The sequence below is a fragment of the Nothobranchius furzeri genome, chromosome 10, assembly GCF_043380555.1.
Source record: "Nothobranchius furzeri strain GRZ-AD chromosome 10, NfurGRZ-RIMD1, whole genome shotgun sequence".
NCBI classification, from domain to species: Eukaryota; Metazoa; Chordata; class Actinopteri; order Cyprinodontiformes; family Nothobranchiidae; genus Nothobranchius; species Nothobranchius furzeri.
In genome coordinates this window covers 66,870,889-66,893,087 of record NC_091750.1, presented here as the reverse complement: position 1 = coordinate 66,893,087, position 22,199 = coordinate 66,870,889, and the positions used below count along the sequence as shown (strand labels likewise).

Here is a 22,199-nt window from a genome sequence, read left to right as displayed (position 1 = left end):
AAATGGGGAAAATATACCACTTCATTGCATATTTAATTTTTATTTAGTTAACCTTTATTTCAGATAAGAAAAATAAACAGTAAAATAAATAATAAAAGAAAACAGTACCTTGAATTTTGTAAAAAAAAACTGCTGGTATTATAGTACATTTATTAGACAAGTGTTATGCTCCATCTCCTAATGTTGGTGTAATAAATCGTTTCTGATGATTTTTTAAGTTAATAACATTTGTCAATAAAATGTCAGTTACAGTCTGAGAAGAACAGAAGATGACTTGAGACAAACTTTTCAGTTTTGGAAGCTTGTGCAGGATCCTAAATGCATCTTGAAATGTCAGTTTTAGTGTGTTTTTGGTTTTTATGCAGAAAATTCCAGCTCGAGTTGGGAAGTAGAGTTGATGGCTTTTTGTGGGAACGTTTCTCTGGCCTCTTGTAGCTTTTTGTATGCTCTTTGAAAGGCCTCTGAAGGGAAATAAAACAAACAAACAGAAAATACAAATTAAATTAACCCTGCAGAAAAATTCCCTGTTCTTTCTACATTTTTGTCTACTTTGGGCAATCAAGCTGCAATGCAAGGCTTGGTATACAGTCCATAACATTTTGTGAGTGTCCTAACAAATCCATCTTCCAGTGGTTTGAAATAACGAGAATCTAAATGATAAATGACCCATAATTGTATAGCGCCTCTCAGAGTAAGGACTCCAAAGCGCTGTACACTACAGTGTATCATTCATCCATTCACACACACATTTACACACTGATGGTGATGAGCTACGATGTAGCCACAGCTGCCCTGACGCTCGCTGACAGAGGCTAACTGGTGGCATTATGCTAATTTTCACTCCCGCTATCATAAAATCATTTCATGGTAAAAATAATAAATGGTGGAACATTCAGAGCCTGATTACAGTAAACTTTTTCACTTAACCACACACACAGAACTCACAGCTCACACAAACAAGGATACACTCAGCAGCAAACAGGAAGTGAAAGTCTTTTAAACCCTGATGCAAATACTGTGTGAGTATGTTTACCCAGAACATTGCAAACATCTCCCTGCTGACTAAATCCTCCCAGCTGGTCGATGACTTTCTGCCTCCTCTTTTTCTGAATGGCAGCGTCAACAAAGGCCCTGAAACAACCAGAAGCGAACAGTAAACACTTTTTAAAAGTAAAGATGAAACAATTTGCATTAATAATACAGATCTTTGTGAAATTTGTAAATGGAACACTTGCATTTGCATTAAGAAATAGTGTTTTGCATGCAGTGCAGAGAGTAAATCTCACTTCTGATGTTTTATTCATTCCATATAAACTGTTAAGCTGTCAGGGAGAAAATCAGAAACAGCTGCTTGTTGATTAAACTGGTCTTTACCTGGCTTGTTGGATGCAGTTCAGATTAAATGTGACACTTCCTGAGGTTAGACTGCAGAAGCCCAAGCGACTCAGCCTGTCTCCCTGAAACCAGACACCATTGTACCAGATTAAGAATCATAATAATGCATTAATTTACTTGCTTGCTCAGGTATACACAGTTAACTTGGTGATAACGAAATAATGCTACAACTACCACAATGTATATTTTTAAAACATCATGTTTCACCCATTAAACCTTCAGGAGAAAATTTATGCAAAGGTTCAAAACCTGGAATTAGCTTAGCTGTGAGTGCACCTTGAAGGTCCCTGGTATTCTGACATAGCTGTGATCTTCAATCTCTGCAGAACCTCCGATAAAAAAGCGCCTCAATGCAGAGACCGTCCCCATCTGAAGAGGTCGCCATGTGTGACAGGTCATGGTGTGCTTACCTGGGATGCACCAGAAACAGAATATATGATGGAGATGAATGATGGAGCATGCAGAGGAATTATTATTAACTTTTCTGAACCATGTGAAGTTAAAAATCTTGCATATTTGAAATTGTTGGTATGAATTCATTTGTAGTACAATCTTTGGTGAATTATCTGAATATCTTTAAATTTTGTTTTTGAATGTTCAGTAGATAAAACTCAGTCAGGGGTGTCGAATCCTGGTCTTGGAGGGCCATCGTCCTACATGTTTTAGAGGTTTCCCTGCTTCAGCACTACTGATTTCAATCAGCAGGGGATTAGAAGGCTGATCAAACCATTTAATCTGGTACTTTGGAGCAGGGAAACAACTAAAACGTGCTAGGTAGGGTTTCTTGAGGAACAAGGGTGGACATCCCTGGACTAAAATAAAATAACACTTTTAAAGACAATTAAAAATAACAGTAATGTGAATCTAAAATCATCTAAATAATAAAGAAGTAAATTAGTCAATGAGTCTTATAGATGCAGCAGCATACCAGGAATAGCTGGAAAAAGCAGATAACCATAGCCTTCAATACGATAGCGCCCCCACAGGTCAAGAGAAAGAACTTTGAAGTAAAGCACTGGCCACTGGGGAATTAGCTCTGAAATTAAAAAAAGTGAAAACACTTAAATTTAGACTTTTAAATCACATCATTTCAAAATGAAAAGGCTCACGCTGACCTTCACTCTCTTTCTCACTCTTGTAAAAAATCTCAAAGTTGAAGGGGTAACTGAAGAAAGCCACATTTTCCTGTTGGCAGAGATCAACGTGTGTCAGTGTTCATGTTCTGAAGCAAGTAACCAGTTTCTTACGTCAAACACACACCTTCCCCAGTGATTTGGTTCGACAAGTCTGGGTAACCCCTGACAGAAACTGGGGCATTGAGCTGGACCAATCTAAAACAAAAAAGTTTACTAAGATCTCACTAAAACTAAATATCACAAATGAGTATCACAGACGGCTTGTTACTCACTATTGGGAAGATCCAGGACGAAGTGGACGTGTAAGTTATCATACTCAAATCCTTTAGCCGAGACTAAAGAGAAAAAGAGGGAAAAGAGAGAGTGGTAGTTTGAAAGTTGATGGGTAATCTAAAAAGATAGCGATCACAGCCGTCCTCCTCACCGATCTCTCCATCCATCAGGTAACGTAGCGTACCAACAGCGGGCTGGACAACAAACATCTGGTTAGCGAAAAATGTTTGCAAAGAAACAAACGTTCCCACTGGTTCATCTAATGCACTTTAATCAGTTACCAGCTCAGAGGCCTAGTGGTAGAGGGTCCGCCCTTGGACATCGGGGTTCAAACCCGGTCGGGTCGTACCAAAGACTTAAAAAGTGGGACTTTAACCCTTCCCGCTTGACACTCAGCTTTAAGGGGTTGGGCTGGGGGGTTAACCCATAAAATAGCTCCTGAGCGCAGCCACAGCTGCAGCTCACTGCTCACCACGGGGATGGGTCAGACGCAGAGATACGTTTCACCAGTGTGTGATGATGACTAAGGGACTTTAACTTTATTTCCAGCTGTTTGTCCTTACAGGTTTGTAGATCTGGTAAATCCTGCTGCTTTAATATACAGTGTAATGTTGGGAGATTTAGGGATTTGTTGTCTAATAACTATCTTACCATTTCAAAGTCCTGTCCAACAAGACTACTGAGGTACTCCTTGTGCCTCGCATACAGCTGGAAACAAAAAAGTTGTTGTAATGCTCTCATTATGTCTGCTTGACTTCATTAATCTGCACATGAAAACAAAATTGTTCAATTTAATAAAAACAAACGTTGACGGGTCACTTACATCTTTGTACATGCTCTCCTCTCTTTCTTTATCCTCTGGTTTCATGGCTGCCGACACGTTCTCCAAAGTGAGACGCCAAACTTCTCGCTTCTCGCCCTCTGACACGATCCTACACATCAGCACAGAACTTTCAGTTTATTGAAACGGTTGGTTTATTTCTTGCTTTTTATCTTCTAATTGTCATGGTATCTTAACCTGAATATCAACTGAGCAGATCCATTTAGGTTAAAACTATTACAACGTAAATGTGATGGTGTGTGTGTGTGTGTGTGTGTGTGTGTGTGTGTGTGTGTGTGTGTGTGTGTGTGTGTGTGTGTGTGTGTGTGTGTGTGTGTGTGTGTGTGTGTGTGTGTGTGTGTGTGTGTGTGTGTGTGTGTGTGTGTGCCGCATGCCTGTAGGGCTCTCTGCCTTTATTGAAGTCAGGTTTTATAATGACTGTGCCACTGCCATCTGTTTTTATGGTAACCAGCAAACACTCATTCTCCTTCTGGCCCAGCCTGAGACAACAAGTACAGAGACAGCTAAATACAGAAATTCCCACAGGACAAGTAAAACTTATGTGAACAAAAATCTTGTTAATAAATTTACCTCCCAGGTGGGCCCAGGTCTCCCATGATATGCATGGTTTGCATGGCATTGTTCACAATATGACTGCTCTTCACAAACTCCTCTGTTGGCTCCCAGTTGATGATTCTTGACTTTGGGATGCTGCTGTCCCTGAAAAACCATCCAGATAATTTATTGTAGCTCTTTAGCATTAACTTCAATTGATGTACCCTTTAAATGTAAAAAAAACCTAAACATTTTTGCATAAATGGTTGTTCATTTAATTTGCATATTTGGAAAATGTGAAATGAAAAACAAAAGAACTTCCCAGAATGAGGTAGTCCTTCACCTACATTGTACGTCTTTCTTGACGCCTGTGTCTCACACTGGCCATCCTCTCCGCCAGAAAGGTGGGGCTGGATTTTTTCGTGGACAGTAAGTCAGTTTGCTGCTTTCAGGATTAAAAAGAATAAACTTCAGGACAAAATATTCTACTTTAATGCAACTTTTCAGACAAGAGTTGTCAAAAATCTGAGTTGAACTGTCATTTTAACATTGAGGGGCCATTATTAAAACAACATAATTACATGATTCAATCAAAAGTAAAATATAAACAAGAGAAGACCAAAAAAACAGGAATACATCAAAGCTCAAGCATGACTACTGGTCTTTTTGTGACAGAAGCAAACTATTTCCAAACCCTTCTTTATTGTTGTGTTAAAATGTACCTGCAGTAAATCAGCAATGATGAAAAATGACAAACTGAATTAGGGTAAGGAAATAAAAAGATAAAATATTTCAATGCTTCTCTGCTTTTGACTAAAGTTTATTTCTCGGTCCAGTCCTCTTACTTTAGATAATATAATGTGTTTTCCATCTGGATCACTGCTTTTCTGTGCTCCACCTAAATACTCGTGTTTTTATCTGGATCTTTCACCTGATTCCTAACAAATAAATACGGGAAATAAAAATTAAGTTTAAAAACTGTCAACTTTGCAACACACCAGTTGGTTGAGTGGAAGGCAGTTGGTGTAGCGGTCATGATCTGTATATGTGAAAATTCTGCAGTTGTGCCGTCCCTTGGACTTTTTAAGGGCGTTGATTTCAGAATGATACTGCCGGTCCAAGGGTGTTTGGCATACTGCTTCGTTCTGAAACAGCTCCATTTCATACTAGAAAAACAGACAGTGGAGAAACAAGTAAAGATCAGATAAAAATCTTAATCTCTCTTCATTTTTATATAAAAACAAATGATTCGAGCATAGTAAAAATTCAAAATTGCACCTGGCTGAAGAGTTTCTCCTGCCAGCCCACCACTGCCTCCTCTTCATTATCAGCTGTTAACAGAATAACACAAATTCCAAGCTTTAATAACCTAAAATACATTTAAAAAATACATTGAAACAGTGAGGAGAAAAGCTAAGGAATGTTCTATTTTTCTTCTAGCGTATTCTTTCTGTCGTGAGCAGTTTTTGTACCTGTCTGGACTTGTGATGTGAGGGTCTCCAGTTCAATGTCCCTTCTGCCCTGCTGGGACAACACCTGATGCTGGAGATGTTGAGAGAGGGCAGCTGAAGACGTCACCCTTTCTATACGCACCCTAAAGCAGCAAAACACAGTAATACTGTTATTATACTGTAATTTTAATGACTAGTATGGAAGCATATACGTTATCGTTCGTTACTTACTTTATTCTCAGGTTTTTGACAGCATCCCGGGACCGATACACAGCGTCTCCGGTATCTGTGTTCCAACAGTCCGCCATGAGAAGCAAAATAAAATACCCACGAAGCTACGAGTGTAAAAACGAAACAGCACACCCTCCGTATCAATGTAGGGTTGTTACAAAGACACGCTTAATGTTTGTAACCAGAAAAGAAACAAGCTAAGATGTGAGGGGTGTACAAAACAGCTACAAGTTGACACAAAATCAGGTAGTTGTCGTTTCCATAGAAATTCTAGTCATTCTTCTTCGTTAAGATAATTTAGCAGTTTCGAAGCCCTGCTATGTAAACTTAATCGCCACCTGCTGGCAAAAGGGGAAACTGACAACAATGTGATGTTTTTACGTCCTAGACCTAGACTAATGTTGTAATGTATGCTTGAAAATATTTACAATACTTCCTCAGAAATGTGGAATCATTTTTATGTTGGTGACAGAAAGTTGGGCACCCGATAATGTTACTGCACACAAACCACATTAATAACCAATTTTAATTAATAAACACGACAAAGAACGGTCCGTAAAAAATAATAATGTCGGATTTTAAAAGTGCATATTTATCAGCCTTTCAAGTTCATCTAAATGTTGAAAGTGAAAGTTGATAGATATCAGTAGTCAGTACTGTTGCTGCCTGACAAAAAATTGTAAACAAAAAAAACGACGAAGAAGAAAAAGGAGGCGCGACTTCGTAGACGCGGGTCAACAGTTATGCTGATGTGTCAGTGTTGTTAAAATATAAAACTTTAGAGTTCGACATGTCTTCGTTTGTGACTGAAGTGCTCGCCAGCTCTGGAAAACTAGTGAAGGAGGACTTGGCGAACAAAATATGCAAAATCTCACGGAAGGTGGAAGACACGAAGGTAGTCCTCCAACTAGCCTAGCATCTGCTAACCTTAAAGTTTGAACGACTGCTAGTGGTTTAGCGCCTAGCTAATTTGACTATCAGCTAAACTCACTTCAAAAGCTATAAGTCATCGTATCGTGACTGGTTAACGTTTAGTTTTGCGCCAGCTGGTATGAATGAAGGTCCGCTTTTAACAGGATGTAATCACTATCGTCATTTTGTAGAATAAAACTAGTCCTCGTTCATTATTTCACAGATTGTGTTTTACTCTATAAGCACACAAGCACACGTTTTCCCGTGTTGTATGTTTCCCCCAGGAGGAAGTGTGTGACATGATGAACAAGAAGTACAATGAGTTCCACCCAAGCCTCCAAGCATCTGAGGACCTAATGCTACAGGTTGATTCAGTCTCCAGAGAAATTGAGGCTCTTAAAAACTGCATCGAGGCAGAGGTTTGTGTGAATCAGTTTGTAAATAACATGCTAAAGTTGCAGCAGTCTAACAGTTTTGGGGGTCTGTTTGGATTCAGGTGCAGCAGAATCTCACGGTGGCTGTGAACGAATACACAAAGCTGAGGCAGCAGCTGGAAAAGAACACGATTATCATCAAAATGCTCGAATACCTAAAACAGGTAGATCGTGTGTTGATTTAGTGAATAGATGTCCACGTGTTACTGTGTCTGACATTCATTCTGTGACTCAGTTTCACAGTGCAATGGAGGACTTTAATAAGGCTTTACAGGAGAAGAAGTATGTTGATGCGGCCCATCATCTAAAAAGGGTAATACCCTCTTTTATTAATCAATATTCACTATGAAGTAGAACATGGAAATAAATATAAAGTGAATAATTTATCCTGCTAGTTCTTAGGCCCACATTTATACAAGCTGTAGTGCAAATTTGTTTTAAATTAATCCAGATAAATACTTGAGTCAGTAATAAAATCAAGAAGTTTTGGGTGTTTAACAGCAGAAAAACGGCTTTTAAATGTTGTTTGACATTTTTATGGTAATATCATAAATCCCTTTTCATTCCTGTGTGTATGTGTATAATTAGCAGTGACTCAATTCTTTTTAAGCATTTTTGTATTGCACAAAATTATCATAACATTATTTTTTTCTTTTGTAGCAATCGCTTTGAAAATGTGCAAAAATGTGGCAATATAAACAAAATTACTAAAAAAAAATCTATTGAAACCAGTAAATGTCTTTTTTTTTACTCGCTTGAAGACAAAATGTAGAACTACTAATATTTGTAGCTTTGAGGATGGTAGTATTTCAGTTCCTTAGTTCAGCTTAATTGTTTCCAGGCAAAGAGCAGTGTGGACTCACTGACGGACTCACAAACATCTCAACTGTCGCTCATTGGTACTCTGAGCTCCGAGCTCACGGTACAGAGAGAAAACTTAATTTTCCACCTGGGAGATGAATGGAAGCGCCAAGTCATCTGGAAATTATCACCCTCAAAGGGTAACCTGCTGAGGAAGCGTTTCTTTCTTTTATCATATTTGATTTTTACTGTGAAATAACTTCCTTTTTCAAATTATTTTTGAACAATCCCTCAGATCCGGCAGGTCAAAAGTCCTTCCCGAAGGCAGAGCTGATGCTGAGTGGTGCTTCCAGTAAGGATGGTGAACCAAAGCCGCCTGCTCTGCTCTGCTCCGTCCTACAGGCTTTGGCCATCCAGGGAGACCTTCAGCAAAAGATCAAACTCTTCAGTAAGAACAAGCAGCATTGCTGACCTTTTGTTGTGTTTTTAATTCATTTTTTAAAGCTCTTATTGGCAGATTTAGGCCAGTTTATTAGAATATTTGTCATTCCTGTGCTTTGAAAAATGTAGTTATGAAGTAAATAAAGGCTTCCTTTGGATGGTTTCCTGTTTTTCAGGTCAGGTGCTTTTGAAGAACATGCTGAAGCCATTGGTGATGCACGCGTCGCTGTTAGTGAGGGTATCAGAGCGGCAGGGCGAGGGGACAGTCCTGGCCTTGCAGTGTTTAGAGGAGAGCCATGAGGAGCGATCCACACCTTCACAGGTCTACAATAAACTGCTCATGGTCTTCAAGACGCTACACTTACATCTGTTTGGTAATTCACCAGAAGAAAGATTCTCTGTGTCAACATTTCTTTAGATGAGCCTGAGATTCAGTCTTTTTCTGTGTCAGATGTTTCCATTGGAGACAAGAAGCTTGCAGCTATACTGGGGGAGTTGATTTGGGAGGAGATCTCGCAGTGCATCATCCACGAGTGCCTTGTGTACTCTATCCCCACCAACAGCAGCGAACTGGAAAAATACAACGCTGTACGTCCCAAAATTACTTCACACCGTTGATCAAAGTTGGAATTTCTCTAAATCTGTTTGTGTTCGTTTAAGGTGATTAAGGAAACGGAGGAGTTTGAAAAGGCTCTGAAACAGATGGAGTATCTGCAGCATGATTCAACAGATCTGCTCAAATATGCCAGAGATGTCAATTGTCATTTCGCCAGCAAAAAGTGCAGGGATGTTATTGTGGCAGCACGCAAGCTGATGACATCAAAGATGCACAACACTGTTAAGGTTTCTGAGTTTGTTGTTAAAGGTGCAAGACCGTGAGGGCCAAAATCTCTTCTTCTTTGCTCTATTGAAGCATTATATCCCCATGTCTCTTCTCTCAGATCACACCAGATTCAAAGCCGTGTCTCCCCAAGCTGCCTGCTCCCATGCCAGAGGTGAAGCAGGAGGACGTGAAGCCAGAGGTGACGATGGAGAACTCAAAGCAACTGTCTGTGTGGAGGCTGCCCGCCTGCCGCATCAGCGAGTCGGTGCAGCAGCTAATGGAGTTAGCGATCAACACCCTGGTTGAAGCTGTTGGAAGCTCCACTCAGACGTGCGTTCCACTGCGTCACTCAGAATTCTGACAGTACAAATCAGTGTGGTGACAACCCAACTGATCGGCATCTGTGATCTTTGCAGCGCCTTTCAGCTCTTCTTCACAGTGAGAAACATATTCCAGCTGTTTTATGATGTTGTTCCCACATACCATAAGTAAGAGGATTCCAGCGCACGACAAAAATACCTTCCAAGTTTTCCATGTGGGGAGGGATTTGTTTCCATTTGTTCTCTTTATCCTCACTCAGGGAGAATTTGCTGAAGTTTCCTCACTTAGCTGCCATCCAGCACAACAACTGCATGTACCTGGCACACCACCTGCTCACCTTGGGTCACCACTTCAGAGCCCACCTGCCGAAGCCCCTCAGCGAAGGCGTTGCAACTTTTGTGGATATGGTGCCTGGATTCAGGAAACTGGGTAGGCAACCATGTCTCTACGGAGAGTCGCACGTTTTTTATTGAAATATGTGCACATTCAAGTGTTAACCCGTCATCAAAACCTGTAGGTGCTCAGTGCTTCTTAGCTCAGGTTAATGTTCAGAGAGCCGAACTGCTGGAGAGGCTGTCCACTGCTCACAACTTCCGCAACCTGGACGATGAAGACAACTACATTGCTGCCAGCAAAGCAGTACGACAGGTGAAGGGACAGACTTTTATCATAATGTTGTTCTTGGATGAATTAAAGCACAGGTATTCATCTGTTTCTTTCACTTCAGGTTATTCATCAGCTGAAACAGCTGGGGACAGTATGGCAGGACGTCCTACCTGTTACCATCTATTGTAAAACCATGGGTAACCTCCTCAACACGGCCATCTCTGAAATAATTACCAAAATCATGATGCTGGAGGTTAGTTTTTTTTTATGATAACCCTTTTAAACAACTCGGATTGGAAGAAGTATTGTCTGCAGTCTAAGAATGGGACCAGAATCAAAGCCTTTACATGATTTTATCACAGGATATTTCCTCTGATGAAGGGGAGCACCTCCACACTTTGTGCCAAACGGTCATTGAGGAAGGCCCGCTCGTCTTCATCCCTCTGGTTGAAGAAACCAAGAATAAGAAATACCAGGAGGAAGTGCCCCTTTACGTGAAAAAGTGGAACACTTTCAAGGAGCTTGTCATCGTGCTGCGGGCCAATCTGCAAGAGATTGTCGACAGGTAAAAAAAAATGGTTCATTTCATTACAGATAAAAATGTTTTTGGCCTAAAAAATAAATACAGCAGAGAATTTAAAAATTGGTGTTGTAACACATGCTTGTTTGGTATATCTGTCATTTTCTTCAGGTGGGCTGATGGTAAGGGTCCGCTGGTGATGGAGTTCTCCAGTTCGGAGGTGAAAAGTCTGATCAGAGCTTTGTTCCAGAACACGGAGAGAAGAGCTGCTGCTTTGACCAAAATCAAATAAATTCTTTGACAAAAAGACAGAAATGAAGGGAATTTCTTTCCTTAAGGGGAAAGAAGGATAATGCCTTTAACTGCTTTCACTTTGTGTTGCATGTTGGATGAACAGTTTGTCACAGACGCATCGTTGATGTTTCATTAGTCTGTTAGATCAGCACATGAACATCAGGCATAAAGGGTTTACACTCCAAATACACCATCTGCTAACAAGCTTAACGTGTGATGAAGCTTTGGCAGTTAAAAAGCCTGAACTTCAATATATTTTTACCTTTTTTCTGTGCTGATTGACAAGAATTTATGTTTGAAAGCTAATGTTAAATGGCTTTAAATACTAAAAAAAAACTGTAAAATACCTGCAACTGAACACTTAATGTATTTACTGTTTCTTTGAATAAAGCAAAATGCTCAAATGTTACCCTTATTTAAAAAGTCAATGATGTTTTGTTAAATATTTTTGAAAGTTGGCCTGTTTTTATGTTTTATGACCCAGTTTGGACCAAGATTCAGCTGCTGGACAAGCTGGGGTCACATTTGGCTATTTTCATATTGGTGACCAAGCTCTTCACAAACCCAAATGGAAGTTTCAAAACTAAGGTGTAGGTTTTTTACTGTGTGTGGGAGATGTTTTATGTTTGCTGTGGAGGGAATAGTGATGTACTCCACACAGCTTGGTATAGTCTTACTGTAGCAGTAGTTCAGACAGAAGTTATTTCTTAATTTTATGTTTAATAAGACATAATATAGAAAATAGTATAAATGGAAGCATTTTCCTTAGAGAAATTTAAAATACAAACTTGTAAACAAATGTCTTAGTAATTATTTTTAATTAAAAATGTGTCTTGTCACCTTGTGTGAAATTGTAAAAAAAAAATCTAATGCCAGTTTATAAAACACAATTGGTGTTTTTCAGGAGTTAGCAAATTATTTTTAGGACAAACTGTCTTACTGTGAAAATACAGACTAGAGGGCCTCTAGGGACTATTTGTATTAGCGGAAGAATATCGCATGGTGACACGTCACAGCAGTATAAAGTCGCCCATCCCTTGGCAACTAGTCAGAGCGCGCGCAGACATAGGTAAAGGAGGGACGTACACCAACTAAACTTACTGTAAGTGCTTTTTCCTACCCAACGCTATTCTTTCTCTAAAATATGTTTATCTTGTACTTTACTTTTTAATTTCCATTCTAACTTGCATTGTATAGTATAATTCGCTAATAAGCTAGCTTAAGAGTTAAAATACGGAAATGAGCGCTAGAAGCTACAACAATGTACAATTGTTGACGTTTTTCTTTGTTTTTATTTTAATTATACCGAAAGCTTTTTTAACGTCTATGAGTAACGGTGACGATTGTAAGCTGTTTTGCCCAATGAAGTGTAATTAGGCTGGGAAGTGTGAAAAATGAAAGCGAACAATGGCTTTTCCAAAATGGCGCAGTTGCTCGAATCCACGGCCTCCTACCAGAAACCGGTTACCGTTGGTTCTCGAACGTTAACAGAAGAGCTTCTTTTCAGTTTTACTTTTATTTTTTGCCATTCAATATATTTGGTCCCGTTTTAAATCATTTGTCGATCAGAAGTCCTTTAGTGATACGCTTAGTTATGAAGAATATTAACGTGAAACTCTTATTCCACAGGTGCAAACATGCAGATCTTTGTCAAGACCCTCACTGGTAAGACCATCACCCTGGAGGTTGAGCCAAGTGACACCATCGAGAACGTGAAAGCCAAGATCCAGGACAAGGAAGGCATCCCTCCTGACCAGCAGAGGCTGATCTTTGCTGGCAAACAGCTGGAAGATGGCCGCACCCTCTCAGACTACAACATCCAGAAGGAGTCCACCCTCCACCTTGTCCTGCGTCTTAGAGGTGGCATGCAGATCTTTGTCAAGACCCTCACTGGTAAGACCATCACCCTGGAGGTCGAGCCAAGTGACACCATCGAGAACGTGAAAGCAAAGATCCAGGACAAGGAAGGCATCCCTCCTGACCAGCAGAGGCTGATCTTTGCTGGCAAACAGCTGGAAGATGGCCGTACCCTCTCAGACTACAACATCCAGAAGGAGTCCACCCTCCACCTTGTCCTGCGTCTTAGAGGTGGCATGCAGATCTTTGTCAAGACCCTCACTGGTAAGACCATCACCCTGGAGGTCGAGCCAAGTGACACCATCGAGAACGTGAAAGCAAAGATCCAGGACAAGGAAGGCATCCCTCCTGACCAGCAGAGGCTGATCTTTGCTGGCAAACAGCTGGAAGATGGCCGTACCCTCTCAGACTACAACATCCAGAAGGAGTCCACCCTCCACCTTGTCCTGCGTCTTAGAGGTGGCATGCAGATCTTTGTCAAGACCCTCACTGGTAAGACCATAACCCTGGAGGTTGAGCCAAGTGACACCATCGAGAACGTAAAAGCCAAGATCCAGGACAAGGAAGGCATCCCTCCTGACCAGCAGAGGCTGATCTTTGCTGGCAAACAGCTGGAAGATGGCCGTACCCTCTCAGACTACAACATCCAGAAGGAGTCCACCCTCCACCTTGTCCTGCGTCTTAGAGGCGGACAGTAAAAGATTCTATGATTTTAATCTGAAATGCCAACTCAACCTAATAAAGAGATTACAGTGAATTATCTTGACTTATTTCTCTTTTTATTGGCAATAATTTGATTTCAAAAGTTAAACCTAGACTATACATCTGCTTCACAAGTAAATACTTGCATGGGTGGTGCTTAATGTCCATGTCTATTTCATGTAGTTTCTCTGCCCCACGTTTGTGTGTGTGTGTGAGACATTTTTAACAGGTGTCTGCAGAGCTTGATAAGCTGCTGATCAGGTGATTTAACTACTGGATAAAGTGGTAACAAACTTGCTGGATAGTGACACGTGCATAACCAGGGTTGGGCAATCCTGTTCTAATCTGGTCCATGAGGTAATGGATTTTAAGTGAGGGGTAGAAGGTAGTTGGATTTTAAAGTTCAAAGTAAAGTCACTAGATGTCACTGCTGCACAAGTAATTATAACATTAAAAGTGTAAAACAAATGGGCCATCCAAATAAATCCTCACCTAAAAGGTGCAAAAATGTCCTGCCACAACAAGAGCACGAGTGTAACCTTGTCAAATAAAAGCCAGGACCTCCAACTCTTACCCATACACAATAGTAATTCCAAAAAATTGTAAACTAAATTTGTAGGCTTTCTCATTTTGGGGTTGGTTGTGATTGTATAGTAATCAAGTTTTGGCAACCAGATATTGGGACAAAAAGTTATGCTAGTCCTAGAAATCTATTAGCATCGGTGGAAGTGTCACTACATGAAGAAATTGAAAGATTTCCTAATTGTTGCATTTCACGAGTACAGCTCTAACTGCAGTAATACATTTGGAGCAGATGTTCAAGACAATTAAGGCTAGATGGAGTTTCTACTCAGGCTGAAATTTGCACTTTCAAATGTTAATAAAGGTAATGTATTTGTTAAAATATGTGGCTCTCTAAATAAAATGGTTCCTGCTCCACATCAGAGATCCTACTGGGCATGAAAGCAAATGCATTCAGTGACCTGTTCCAGAGAGAGCTGCATGAGTTAAATTTAACAAAGTCTTCTAACAGATTGATCTTTTAACACCAGAACCTATTTAGCTACACAACTGAAGCTTCTGAGTCATAGATGAAAGAGACTTTTATTTCCACCCTCTATAAACATCTACTCAAGCCTCATCCTCAGACCCCTGCCTCAGTGGGCTGGCCCCTTGGACAACGGGCAAACCGACAACTGCACGTTTTAGCTGAGGGTTGCTGTTTCACTCAGCTGCAGGGCGTGGGGACAAATGGCTGGCTGGGGGGGCTTCTTCTTCTCTCTCCTCAACTACAAGACAGAGAAATATGTCATCGCCGAAAACAGGAGGATTGGGATTTTGTTCCGGCTCTATCAGCTGGCCGTGCTGGGATACATAATCGGGTGAGACCCCTTGCATGTCCCTCCGATTGTGGGCATGGAGTAAAGACATTCAGATTTAAAAATAGGTGAGCTTGTGAAAGGTTTTTGCTTTGCTAGTGTTGTTAAAGTGATGTAGAGTCACTCACTTGTTTCGTCTTACCAGAAGTTTTTGTTTGCTTGATTATTTGTGTCAGACTCATTCATGCTTTCATTGTCTAAAATCACACGGATTCTGTCATTTGAAAGAATGAAAACAGACAAAAAAAGTCACATGAAGGTTAACTCTTATATTTGACCTCAGTTAAAGTTAACCTGAACTGTAAGGCAGTAAACCGAGGGAAGGGGGGTTGTAGAGTCATATTTTGCTCAATGGCATGCACGTTTCATGTTCACTAAAACTGTTTCTATTGCACAAACCTGCATGTGCGATTCTTTTCAATGTGTTTACACAATAACAGCCACCGCATGTAGGTGTTCTTAGCAATCATCTAGTACTTCTTTTTTCTCTGCATCCTGCACGTAAACGCCATGATCTGCAGTCTCTGAAAGTCAAACAAATGGAAGGTGTCTGATGAAGTTTCGTCTCTTACAGGTGGGTTTTTATCGTGAAGAAAGGATACCAGGAGAAAGAGGAGGCAATCCAGACTTCAGTCATCACCAAGCTTAAAGGTGTGACCCTGACCAACACCTCTGAGACAGGACCTTACCTGTGGGGTGCCGAGGACTATGTCATACCTCCGAATGTGAGCATACAAGCGAACACTCTTTAGTCTCACCTAAATGTCAGTTTAGTTTTTCATTAGCCCATGGCGTCTGTCTCAACACATTTAACCGATCTGAGCTTCTAATGGGGTGTAATTTGTTTAACCTTTTTCACTTTCTATCTGAAACCTAATTGCAGGGTGAGCAGGTGTTCTTCATAGTAACAAATTACATTGAAACACCTAATCAGAGGCTGGGCTTCTGTGCTGAGGTAAGGGACTACACAGAAAAATCTCTCATGTTTATGCAATGAACTGTTTGTACCCTAAAAGCCGTTATTGTGGTCCTCTTGTAGAGTTTCAAGATTCCAGACGGACGATGTCAAAGCGACGGTGACTGTCTCGAAGGGGAGAGCGTGACAGCTGGGAATGGTGAGGAACGTCGCCTGGATGTTCTGATAGAGAGCAGAATTCATGGTTCCATCAGTTAAAGCCAGTGGTCCAGGTCCTGAAATAGCAAAGAAGCCCCAGACCACCACACTTCCGCCACCATGCTTGATAATTGTTATGCTGTTGTTTTTCTGAAACAGTATTAGTTTTACACTAAATGGAGTGGGACACGTCTTCCAGAAAGTCAGATTTTTGTCTCATCAGTCGACTGATTATTTTACGACAAGTCTTGGAGATTGTTGATAAATGTTTGGTTGCTGTTGTGTTCCTGTTCCTTTTGAATTATTAATTGTTTTTGGTCTCGGAACTCTCCCTCGAAGGCTTTTTTTGGCCCATTTCTTTTTTTGTTGTTGAATCGTGACCTTTGACCATGACCAAGTGAGCCCTGCAGGGCTGTAGATATTGCCCTGGGCCTTGCTGTTGAATTTCTTTATCATGTTGTCGGATTCTATTGAAGCGATTTTTTTTATTTTACTGGTGTAGTGATCAGACCTTGGTGTGGCTGGTGGAACTGAAATCAGCTTACCAAATTCCATCATTTGTTCTTAATTCACAGTGGGGCAATTGGTTTTCCAGTGTTAATTAGTTAATTTTTTTTTTTTGCTTATCATAGCACCATATTAACGTCGCTATTGGATCTAATGTTTTATTCATAAATGCTCCAGTTGCAGGACTCGAACCAGACCTATTTAATCAATCAATCAATCAAAGCTTTATTTATAAAGCGCCTTCCGCAACCCTGTCAGAAAGTCCAAGGCACTATTTACCCATCATGCAAATGCAGTAACAAAGATGGCAACCATAATGGATTATTACACATGATTGGTGACACCATCTTACATACTGCCTTTTTTTTTACCTTAATCATTGTTGTTGTGTACTGTGATTACATAGATGTGTTGCCACTGATGGAAAACAGAATTTCCCAGAAGAACCTTCCTGAGGATCAATGAAGTCAATCGGAGTTAGATTTGTTTGAATATTACAAATATTGTAAAGCATTTCTGTATATTTATTGTAAAGGTTACAGGCTAGAACTTATGATTTTAAATGTTTGCAGATGATACACTGGATTCTGCATAAACTACAATTATAGGTGAAGCACTGTTATCATTCTTTATTTTTGAATTATTTATTTAAATGTGAAAAATAGATGGAACACACATTTTTGAAAACAATATTACAAAAAAATCTTGATGTCAATAACAGCCCAAACGGCACGGCAGATGTTTCAGCCATTCAGAAAAGAACATTTTCATGCAGTTTTTATTAATTCTTTAAACATTTGAATCCTTAGTTGTATGCACCAGAAAATCATACACTGTAGCAACACATTTTAGAGCTTTTTCCAAAGAAATAAGCACTTAGTTGATATATTTAATGTCATTTAAATAAATAAGTGTATTTCTTTTTCAGGAATAAAGACCGGCATGTGTCTGAACAGCACGGGGACCTGTGAAATTCACGCTTGGTGTCCTGTTGAACACAGCAAAAAACCTGCGTGAGAATCCTTTCTTTCTTACAGAAATGTGACATTTTGCCATTTGTAACTAAATTTTTTCTAACATTTCACAAATATATTGCAGGTTTTATTTGTGGCTGACAAGGAATCTGGTTTATTTTGCTTATCTATATTTGTTTTTTTCATACGTGTTTAATTTCTATATTTAGGGAGCCTTTACTGAGCGAATCAGAAAACTTCACCATCTACATCAAAAACTTCATCAGGTTCCCAAAGTTTGAATTCTCCAAGTAAGTAGGTGTAAGTGTCTGCTGATGGCCGGTGTTGCTGTGGTTCTGAGGCATCATGGTGCTGAGTGAGATGGGGGGGGGGGGGGGGTACGTGCTCCGGCGGCTGCTTTAAATAGCTTTAGGGTGCAAAGAGCCGTCTATTTATACTAGCCCGCGTATTGCATTCAGTGAGACAGTGAAACAGTCATCTGAGACGTCCTTGACAGCAGCCTTTTTGCTGGACAGGTGTCAGATCAGACAGGGTTTACCCAGAGAGCTGGACCAGTGCCCTCTCTGCTGCTCCATGTCCACGTCCTGCAGGACACCAGAGCGAGGACACGAGCCTAAGCTAATTTATCAGTCAGGCGCTCCATCTAATTACACAGATACCTAATTTGTCTTCATTAGCCTTGATAGGCTTTTGCTTGATGGGAATGGACAGGTAATATGATGCCTCTTAATGGGGGGGGGGGGGGGGGGGTCACAGTGACACACATGCAGTCGTGCTCAGAGCTCAGAATATCACACTGTTAAGCCGTCACATTTTTATTCAAACTGGACACTATCCAGAAGTTTCAGAGGAACGGTTATGAGACAGGAAACAGAATACATCATATTCTCCACTTTTCTCGGTATCGACTCAAACAGGTGTCAGATCTCCTTGAGGTGTCGCATTTTGATTTATGCACAAAACTGAGCGTTATCGCATGCAGGTGACATTCAGTTGTGCACATAAATCTACTTGCAGCCTTGTTTGCTTCAGATCTACTGGAGCACCGTGCAAGCAGGGGCTGCTGCAGCATCAGAAGCAGAAACCAGTTCTGCGAGTTCACGTTTGTCACTGGTGTCGGTTTTCCTTCCCTCTCAGGTCCAACGTCTTGGAAACATCTGATGAAAGCTACTTGAAGACGTGTTCTTATGACAAAGAGAACCACCCATACTGCCCCATCTTCCGACTCGGAGATCTTGTCAGCAGCACTGGACATGCCTACCAGGACATGGCAGCAAAGGTAGTGATGTCATTTCCTGTTGTCGTCACAACTGAAATCCACCAGTGATGTGTTGCTTTTTGAAATCTTGTAGCGTGTTTTGTTTTTGCCAGGCCAGTCCTCCATAAAACTGTAAAGTGATATCATTTTTCTCTGTTGTCGTTAGGGCGGCACCATCGGTGTTCTCATCCAGTGGATCTGTGACCTGGACAAAGACTCCTCTAAATGTAATCCACAGTACAGCTTCACACGTTTGGACATGAACTTAAATAATACGGTTACATCCGGATACAACTTTAGGTCTGTTCTCTAACCTCTGCAGCGTCCGCTCTGATGTTTCTGTCGGTTCACCTGTTAAGCCCTTGTTCTTCCTGCAGGTACGCCAGGTACCACAAGGATGAAAAGGGTGAAACGTATCGCACGCTCTACAAAGTGTACGGGATTCGTTTTGACATAATGGTCAACGGGCAGGTACAGCACAAGCATAAGCGGTTTTTCACTAACTTTATGGTGTCAGGGACTTGCTCTAAATGTTCTGTTATTGATATGCAGGCTGGAAAATTCAACATCATTCCCACAATCATTGCGATTGGCTCTGGTGTTGCTCTGATAGGAGTCGTAAGTAAACCATTGATTTGTGACTGATCTTTTGTTGCTGCTGACTTAAAAACTTTTTTGTATTTTAGGGAGCCTTTGCATGCGACATGATACTACTCTACATGATGAACACAAGCTCCTACTACAGAGAGAGGAAATTTGAAATTATCAATTTCAAGTATGACTGTTATGACGCTATTAAACATTTTTCTTGTAATCTTGTTTATTACACATTCCTTATTTTTTGTTACAGGAAAGATCGAAACAAACAAAAGGATGGGAAGACTGGTCAGAAGAGATCCAGGAAAGCTGATCCAGAAAAAGATGCTTCCAACTCCATTAAAAAGCCAGAGGGCAGTGACCTCGCCTTGGAACGTCCCACTCCAGACGACAACCAGCTTCCTGTGGACAATCGAGGTCCCACTATTCCACGCAACACAGGCCAGCGATACTCGTCTATGGCCTCTCACAAAGGCTCGGCACAGAAACATCACATCACTTTTGCTTCACTTAACTAGGTCTGCAGGTGATGCATCCTTAAGTCACACTGACATTATGGTCACGATCACGTGTGAAGACTGAAGAACTGTTGGTCAAAGAAAATCTTTCACAAGGAACAAGAAGGGCCAGAACACTGTTGTATGCAGACAGGTGGCTGCGTCCGGTCAGTTATTCCTTATTTAATTAAACCAATACTTTGACAAATATTTGTGACACTAAAGCAAATCCGTTTGTGCTCTTTAAAGCTAAGATTCCATAATAACCAAAGAATAAAAAAGCATTAACAGAAAACTTATTTTAACCTGGTTACAACAGATACAGTTGTATGAAAGTACACTTGAGGTAAAAATAACAACTACCAGGTCTCTTAATGGTTGTAGACATGGTCTGCATTTGTGTTGTAAAATGTAGCAACTTTAACCTGACGTTCAGTAACCTGAGAACTTTTACTATTTAGTTGCAAACCTGAGAAAAGCCATCTGCTACACACCTGTGATAATGTGGTTTTGTGCTGGCGGTAAAATGGACTCAGATGAATGACTTCCTTTTCTGTTTGCAAACACCATAGCTATTTATTATTAAATGTATTTTTATTGTTGGAAGCAAAGTTGTGTTGACTTTATGCTGTCAGTTACATATCCTGATGCATGAACAGATGTCGACAAGCAACCTGCAGAGATGTGTTCATTCCAAGTTTATTACAGTTGCTGTAATTTAAACATACACGAAACTGAAACATTGTTAGGATGTTAATGAATAAGTTACATTTTTATTACCGGTTGTGAATGCCTTTGCATGGACGATACCAAGCACAAAGCAGGAGTTAAAGGAGTTCATTTAAAATGGTAAATTTGGACCAAAGGAGATAGGAGCACTAAGTGATCTAACTGTAGGAAAATCTTTTTCAATAATGATCTATCTACAAACAGCAGACTAGACAACCCCAATGCTTTAAAAGGCATTATACTGAACCATATGTGTTAAATCGGTTTAGTATACATGCACCATCCCGTACAAAAAAGTCCAGAACAGCACGTAAGTGAAAAGGCCTCCGACAAGACCGCCGGTGAAAAGCAGCCGGCGAGATTTAAAGCATTTGTTCCATCGTCGTCCAGCCTTGAGGATGAGCAGCAGCGACAGGAGAAAGGAGGCGAGGAAATAAAAAATGAAGCCGTAGAGTCCAGTCAGCCCGAGGATCCCAGCTGTTGCTCCCGACAGAGCAGACACAGAGGTGCGGCAGTATTCCAGCAGGGCGGCGTTACCCCTCACCGCCACTTCACTGATGAACTGTGGTCCCTCTCGTTTGGCCCCTACACCTGACATGTTCACTCTGGTTATCTACCACAGAAGAGTGTTGCTGCAACAGATAAAACATTTTGTTGATATATTTGACTGCTGCTGTACATCAAATTCCCCCATGTGGGACAAATACAGAACTGGACATTATGAATTATTAATGAACTTAGTGTTACCAGTAACATCCCAGATGAAAAAAATGGGCTGGATTTAAAGATGCTGAGTCTAAGCTAAAATACAGCTCTGGTAAAACTTGATAAGGTGCATTAAACTCATGGAACCAGATTTATAGGCAAAGCACCAAACAGCCGAGAAGTTATTTAAGCTACACTTAAAATAACGTTATTATGAGAGGTCGCACTGCGTTATTTTTTAACATACAACGTCGCTGCTAACAGCTACCTCAGCTAGCAGTCAAAGCTAACCGCTACAGCTGCTAACACTCACCTGATTAAAAGGTTTATTGGCTCCTCACGACGAAATTATTGTAACATAATACGAAAGAATGACTTGAGGTCCGGAGATGTCAGAGGATTTTTAGGCTTTTTCAGCTGAAATGGCACAGACACGCTGCATTCATTCTCAAGACTGACAACCCTAAAAGTCAACCATGATTTTTCACGAGTGCATTCTGGGTAATGAGAGTCATCGAACGGGTGTATCCGTTTAAGGAACATTAAAATGTAGGAAATTGTGTTTTTCATTTAAAAAAACTTCTACATGTTCCAAAATTGTAATGAGGCATAAAAGAACCTAATAAAGTACATATGTCACGTAAATGTTAGCAGCCTTATTCAAATTAACAGATTTATTTTAAAAAGGCCATGAACTTAATAATAATATAACAAAACAACAAACAGAAAGAAAAAAACAACGAAAACAAAATACAAACCTAGATAATAAACAACGTTACTCAAATCAAGCTCATATCAAAGCTTAATGAGAGAAATCAAGCAATAGATCAAAAATAAGATGAAGTGATAACAAAACGAAATCAGGAT

The 22,199-nt window shown here is 40.4% G+C and overlaps 5 protein-coding genes across 7 annotated transcripts; 3 read left to right on the top strand and 2 right to left on the bottom strand.

Annotated features, from left to right (window-relative positions):
- Window positions 1-24: 24 nt before the first annotated feature.
- mks1 (MKS transition zone complex subunit 1) lies at window positions 25-6,155 on the bottom strand. 2 transcript variants are annotated; one of them, XM_015961828.3, is made up of 18 exons: window positions 5,862-6,155; window positions 5,652-5,773; window positions 5,458-5,510; window positions 5,178-5,345; window positions 4,527-4,624; window positions 4,216-4,344; window positions 4,020-4,124; window positions 3,628-3,736; window positions 3,456-3,512; window positions 2,956-2,998; window positions 2,804-2,866; window positions 2,656-2,726; window positions 2,511-2,580; window positions 2,324-2,431; window positions 1,672-1,805; window positions 1,375-1,457; window positions 1,034-1,131; window positions 25-461 (listed from the first exon to the last, which is right to left on the bottom strand). In XM_015961828.3, the coding sequence occupies exons 1-18, from the start codon at window positions 5,936-5,938 to the stop codon at window positions 358-360; spliced, it is 1,692 nt and encodes a 563-aa protein (XP_015817314.1). In that variant the 5' UTR covers window positions 5,939-6,155; the 3' UTR covers window positions 25-357. The 2 variants fall into 2 exon arrangements, with proteins under 2 accessions (XP_015817314.1, XP_015817315.1); XM_015961829.3 differs by having other exon boundaries at window positions 4,527-4,621.
- A 397-nt stretch (window positions 6,156-6,552) lies between these two features.
- On the top strand, window positions 6,553-11,241 carry zw10 (zw10 kinetochore protein). Its single transcript, XM_015961827.3, has 16 exons — window positions 6,553-6,756; window positions 7,058-7,192; window positions 7,270-7,371; window positions 7,443-7,520; window positions 8,049-8,208; window positions 8,304-8,456; window positions 8,626-8,823; window positions 8,901-9,037; window positions 9,110-9,292; window positions 9,391-9,602; window positions 9,689-9,760; window positions 9,853-10,022; window positions 10,111-10,241; window positions 10,321-10,452; window positions 10,562-10,764; window positions 10,891-11,241. The coding sequence occupies exons 1-16, from the start codon at window positions 6,652-6,654 to the stop codon at window positions 11,009-11,011; spliced, it is 2,292 nt and encodes a 763-aa protein (XP_015817313.1). The 5' UTR covers window positions 6,553-6,651; the 3' UTR covers window positions 11,012-11,241.
- A 773-nt stretch (window positions 11,242-12,014) lies between these two features.
- ubb (ubiquitin B) lies at window positions 12,015-13,627 on the top strand. The gene is made up of 2 exons (XM_054730932.2): window positions 12,015-12,115; window positions 12,643-13,627. The coding sequence occupies exon 2, from the start codon at window positions 12,651-12,653 to the stop codon at window positions 13,566-13,568; it is 918 nt and encodes a 305-aa protein (XP_054586907.2). The 5' UTR covers window positions 12,015-12,115; window positions 12,643-12,650; the 3' UTR covers window positions 13,569-13,627.
- Window positions 13,628-14,432: 805 nt separating this feature from the next.
- Window positions 14,433-20,144, top strand: p2rx5 (purinergic receptor P2X, ligand-gated ion channel, 5). Of its 2 annotated transcripts, none has more exons than XM_070555394.1 (12): window positions 14,433-15,019; window positions 15,526-15,676; window positions 15,835-15,906; window positions 15,991-16,066; window positions 17,501-17,585; window positions 17,756-17,836; window positions 18,684-18,825; window positions 18,971-19,104; window positions 19,182-19,275; window positions 19,357-19,422; window positions 19,491-19,579; window positions 19,655-20,144. In XM_070555394.1, the coding sequence occupies exons 1-12, from the start codon at window positions 14,664-14,666 to the stop codon at window positions 19,917-19,919; spliced, it is 1,611 nt and encodes a 536-aa protein (XP_070411495.1). In that variant the 5' UTR covers window positions 14,433-14,663; the 3' UTR covers window positions 19,920-20,144. The 2 variants fall into 2 exon arrangements, with proteins under 2 accessions (XP_070411495.1, XP_015817317.1); XM_015961831.3 differs by having other exon boundaries at window positions 14,735-14,954.
- A 437-nt stretch (window positions 20,145-20,581) lies between these two features.
- Window positions 20,582-21,785, bottom strand: emc6 (ER membrane protein complex subunit 6). Its single transcript, XM_015961832.3, has 2 exons — window positions 21,646-21,785; window positions 20,582-21,259 (listed from the first exon to the last, which is right to left on the bottom strand). The coding sequence occupies exon 2, from the start codon at window positions 21,223-21,225 to the stop codon at window positions 20,893-20,895; it is 333 nt and encodes a 110-aa protein (XP_015817318.1). The 5' UTR covers window positions 21,226-21,259; window positions 21,646-21,785; the 3' UTR covers window positions 20,582-20,892.
- Window positions 21,786-22,199: the final 414 nt, after the last annotated feature.

Excerpts from the sequence above, each read along its gene's own strand:
- mks1 (XM_015961828.3), bottom strand. The coding sequence starts at position 5,938 with ATGGCGGACTGTTGGAACACAGATACCGGAGACGCTGTGTATCGGTCC. Across the intron at positions 4,345-4,526 it reads CGTCAAGAAAGACGTACAAT|GGACAGCAGCATCCCAAAGT; the intron begins GTAGGTGAAGGA and ends ATGGTTTTTCAG. Across the intron at positions 3,513-3,627 it reads AGGAGAGCATGTACAAAGAT|CTGTATGCGAGGCACAAGGA; the intron begins GTAAGTGACCCG and ends TTTTGTTTCCAG.
- zw10 (XM_015961827.3), top strand. The coding sequence starts at position 6,652 with ATGTCTTCGTTTGTGACTGAAGTGCTCGCCAGCTCTGGAAAACTAGTG. Across the intron at positions 9,603-9,688 it reads GTTGGAAGCTCCACTCAGAC|CGCCTTTCAGCTCTTCTTCA; the intron begins GTGCGTTCCACT and ends TGATCTTTGCAG. Across the intron at positions 10,453-10,561 it reads CCAAAATCATGATGCTGGAG|GATATTTCCTCTGATGAAGG; the intron begins GTTAGTTTTTTT and ends ATTTTATCACAG.
- ubb (XM_054730932.2), top strand. The coding sequence starts at position 12,651 with ATGCAGATCTTTGTCAAGACCCTCACTGGTAAGACCATCACCCTGGAG.
- p2rx5 (XM_070555394.1), top strand. The coding sequence starts at position 14,664 with ATGAAAGAGACTTTTATTTCCACCCTCTATAAACATCTACTCAAGCCT. Across the intron at positions 15,907-15,990 it reads GGCTGGGCTTCTGTGCTGAG|AGTTTCAAGATTCCAGACGG; the intron begins GTAAGGGACTAC and ends GTCCTCTTGTAG. Across the intron at positions 19,105-19,181 it reads ACATCCGGATACAACTTTAG|GTACGCCAGGTACCACAAGG; the intron begins GTCTGTTCTCTA and ends TTCTTCCTGCAG.
- emc6 (XM_015961832.3), bottom strand. The coding sequence starts at position 21,225 with ATGTCAGGTGTAGGGGCCAAACGAGAGGGACCACAGTTCATCAGTGAA.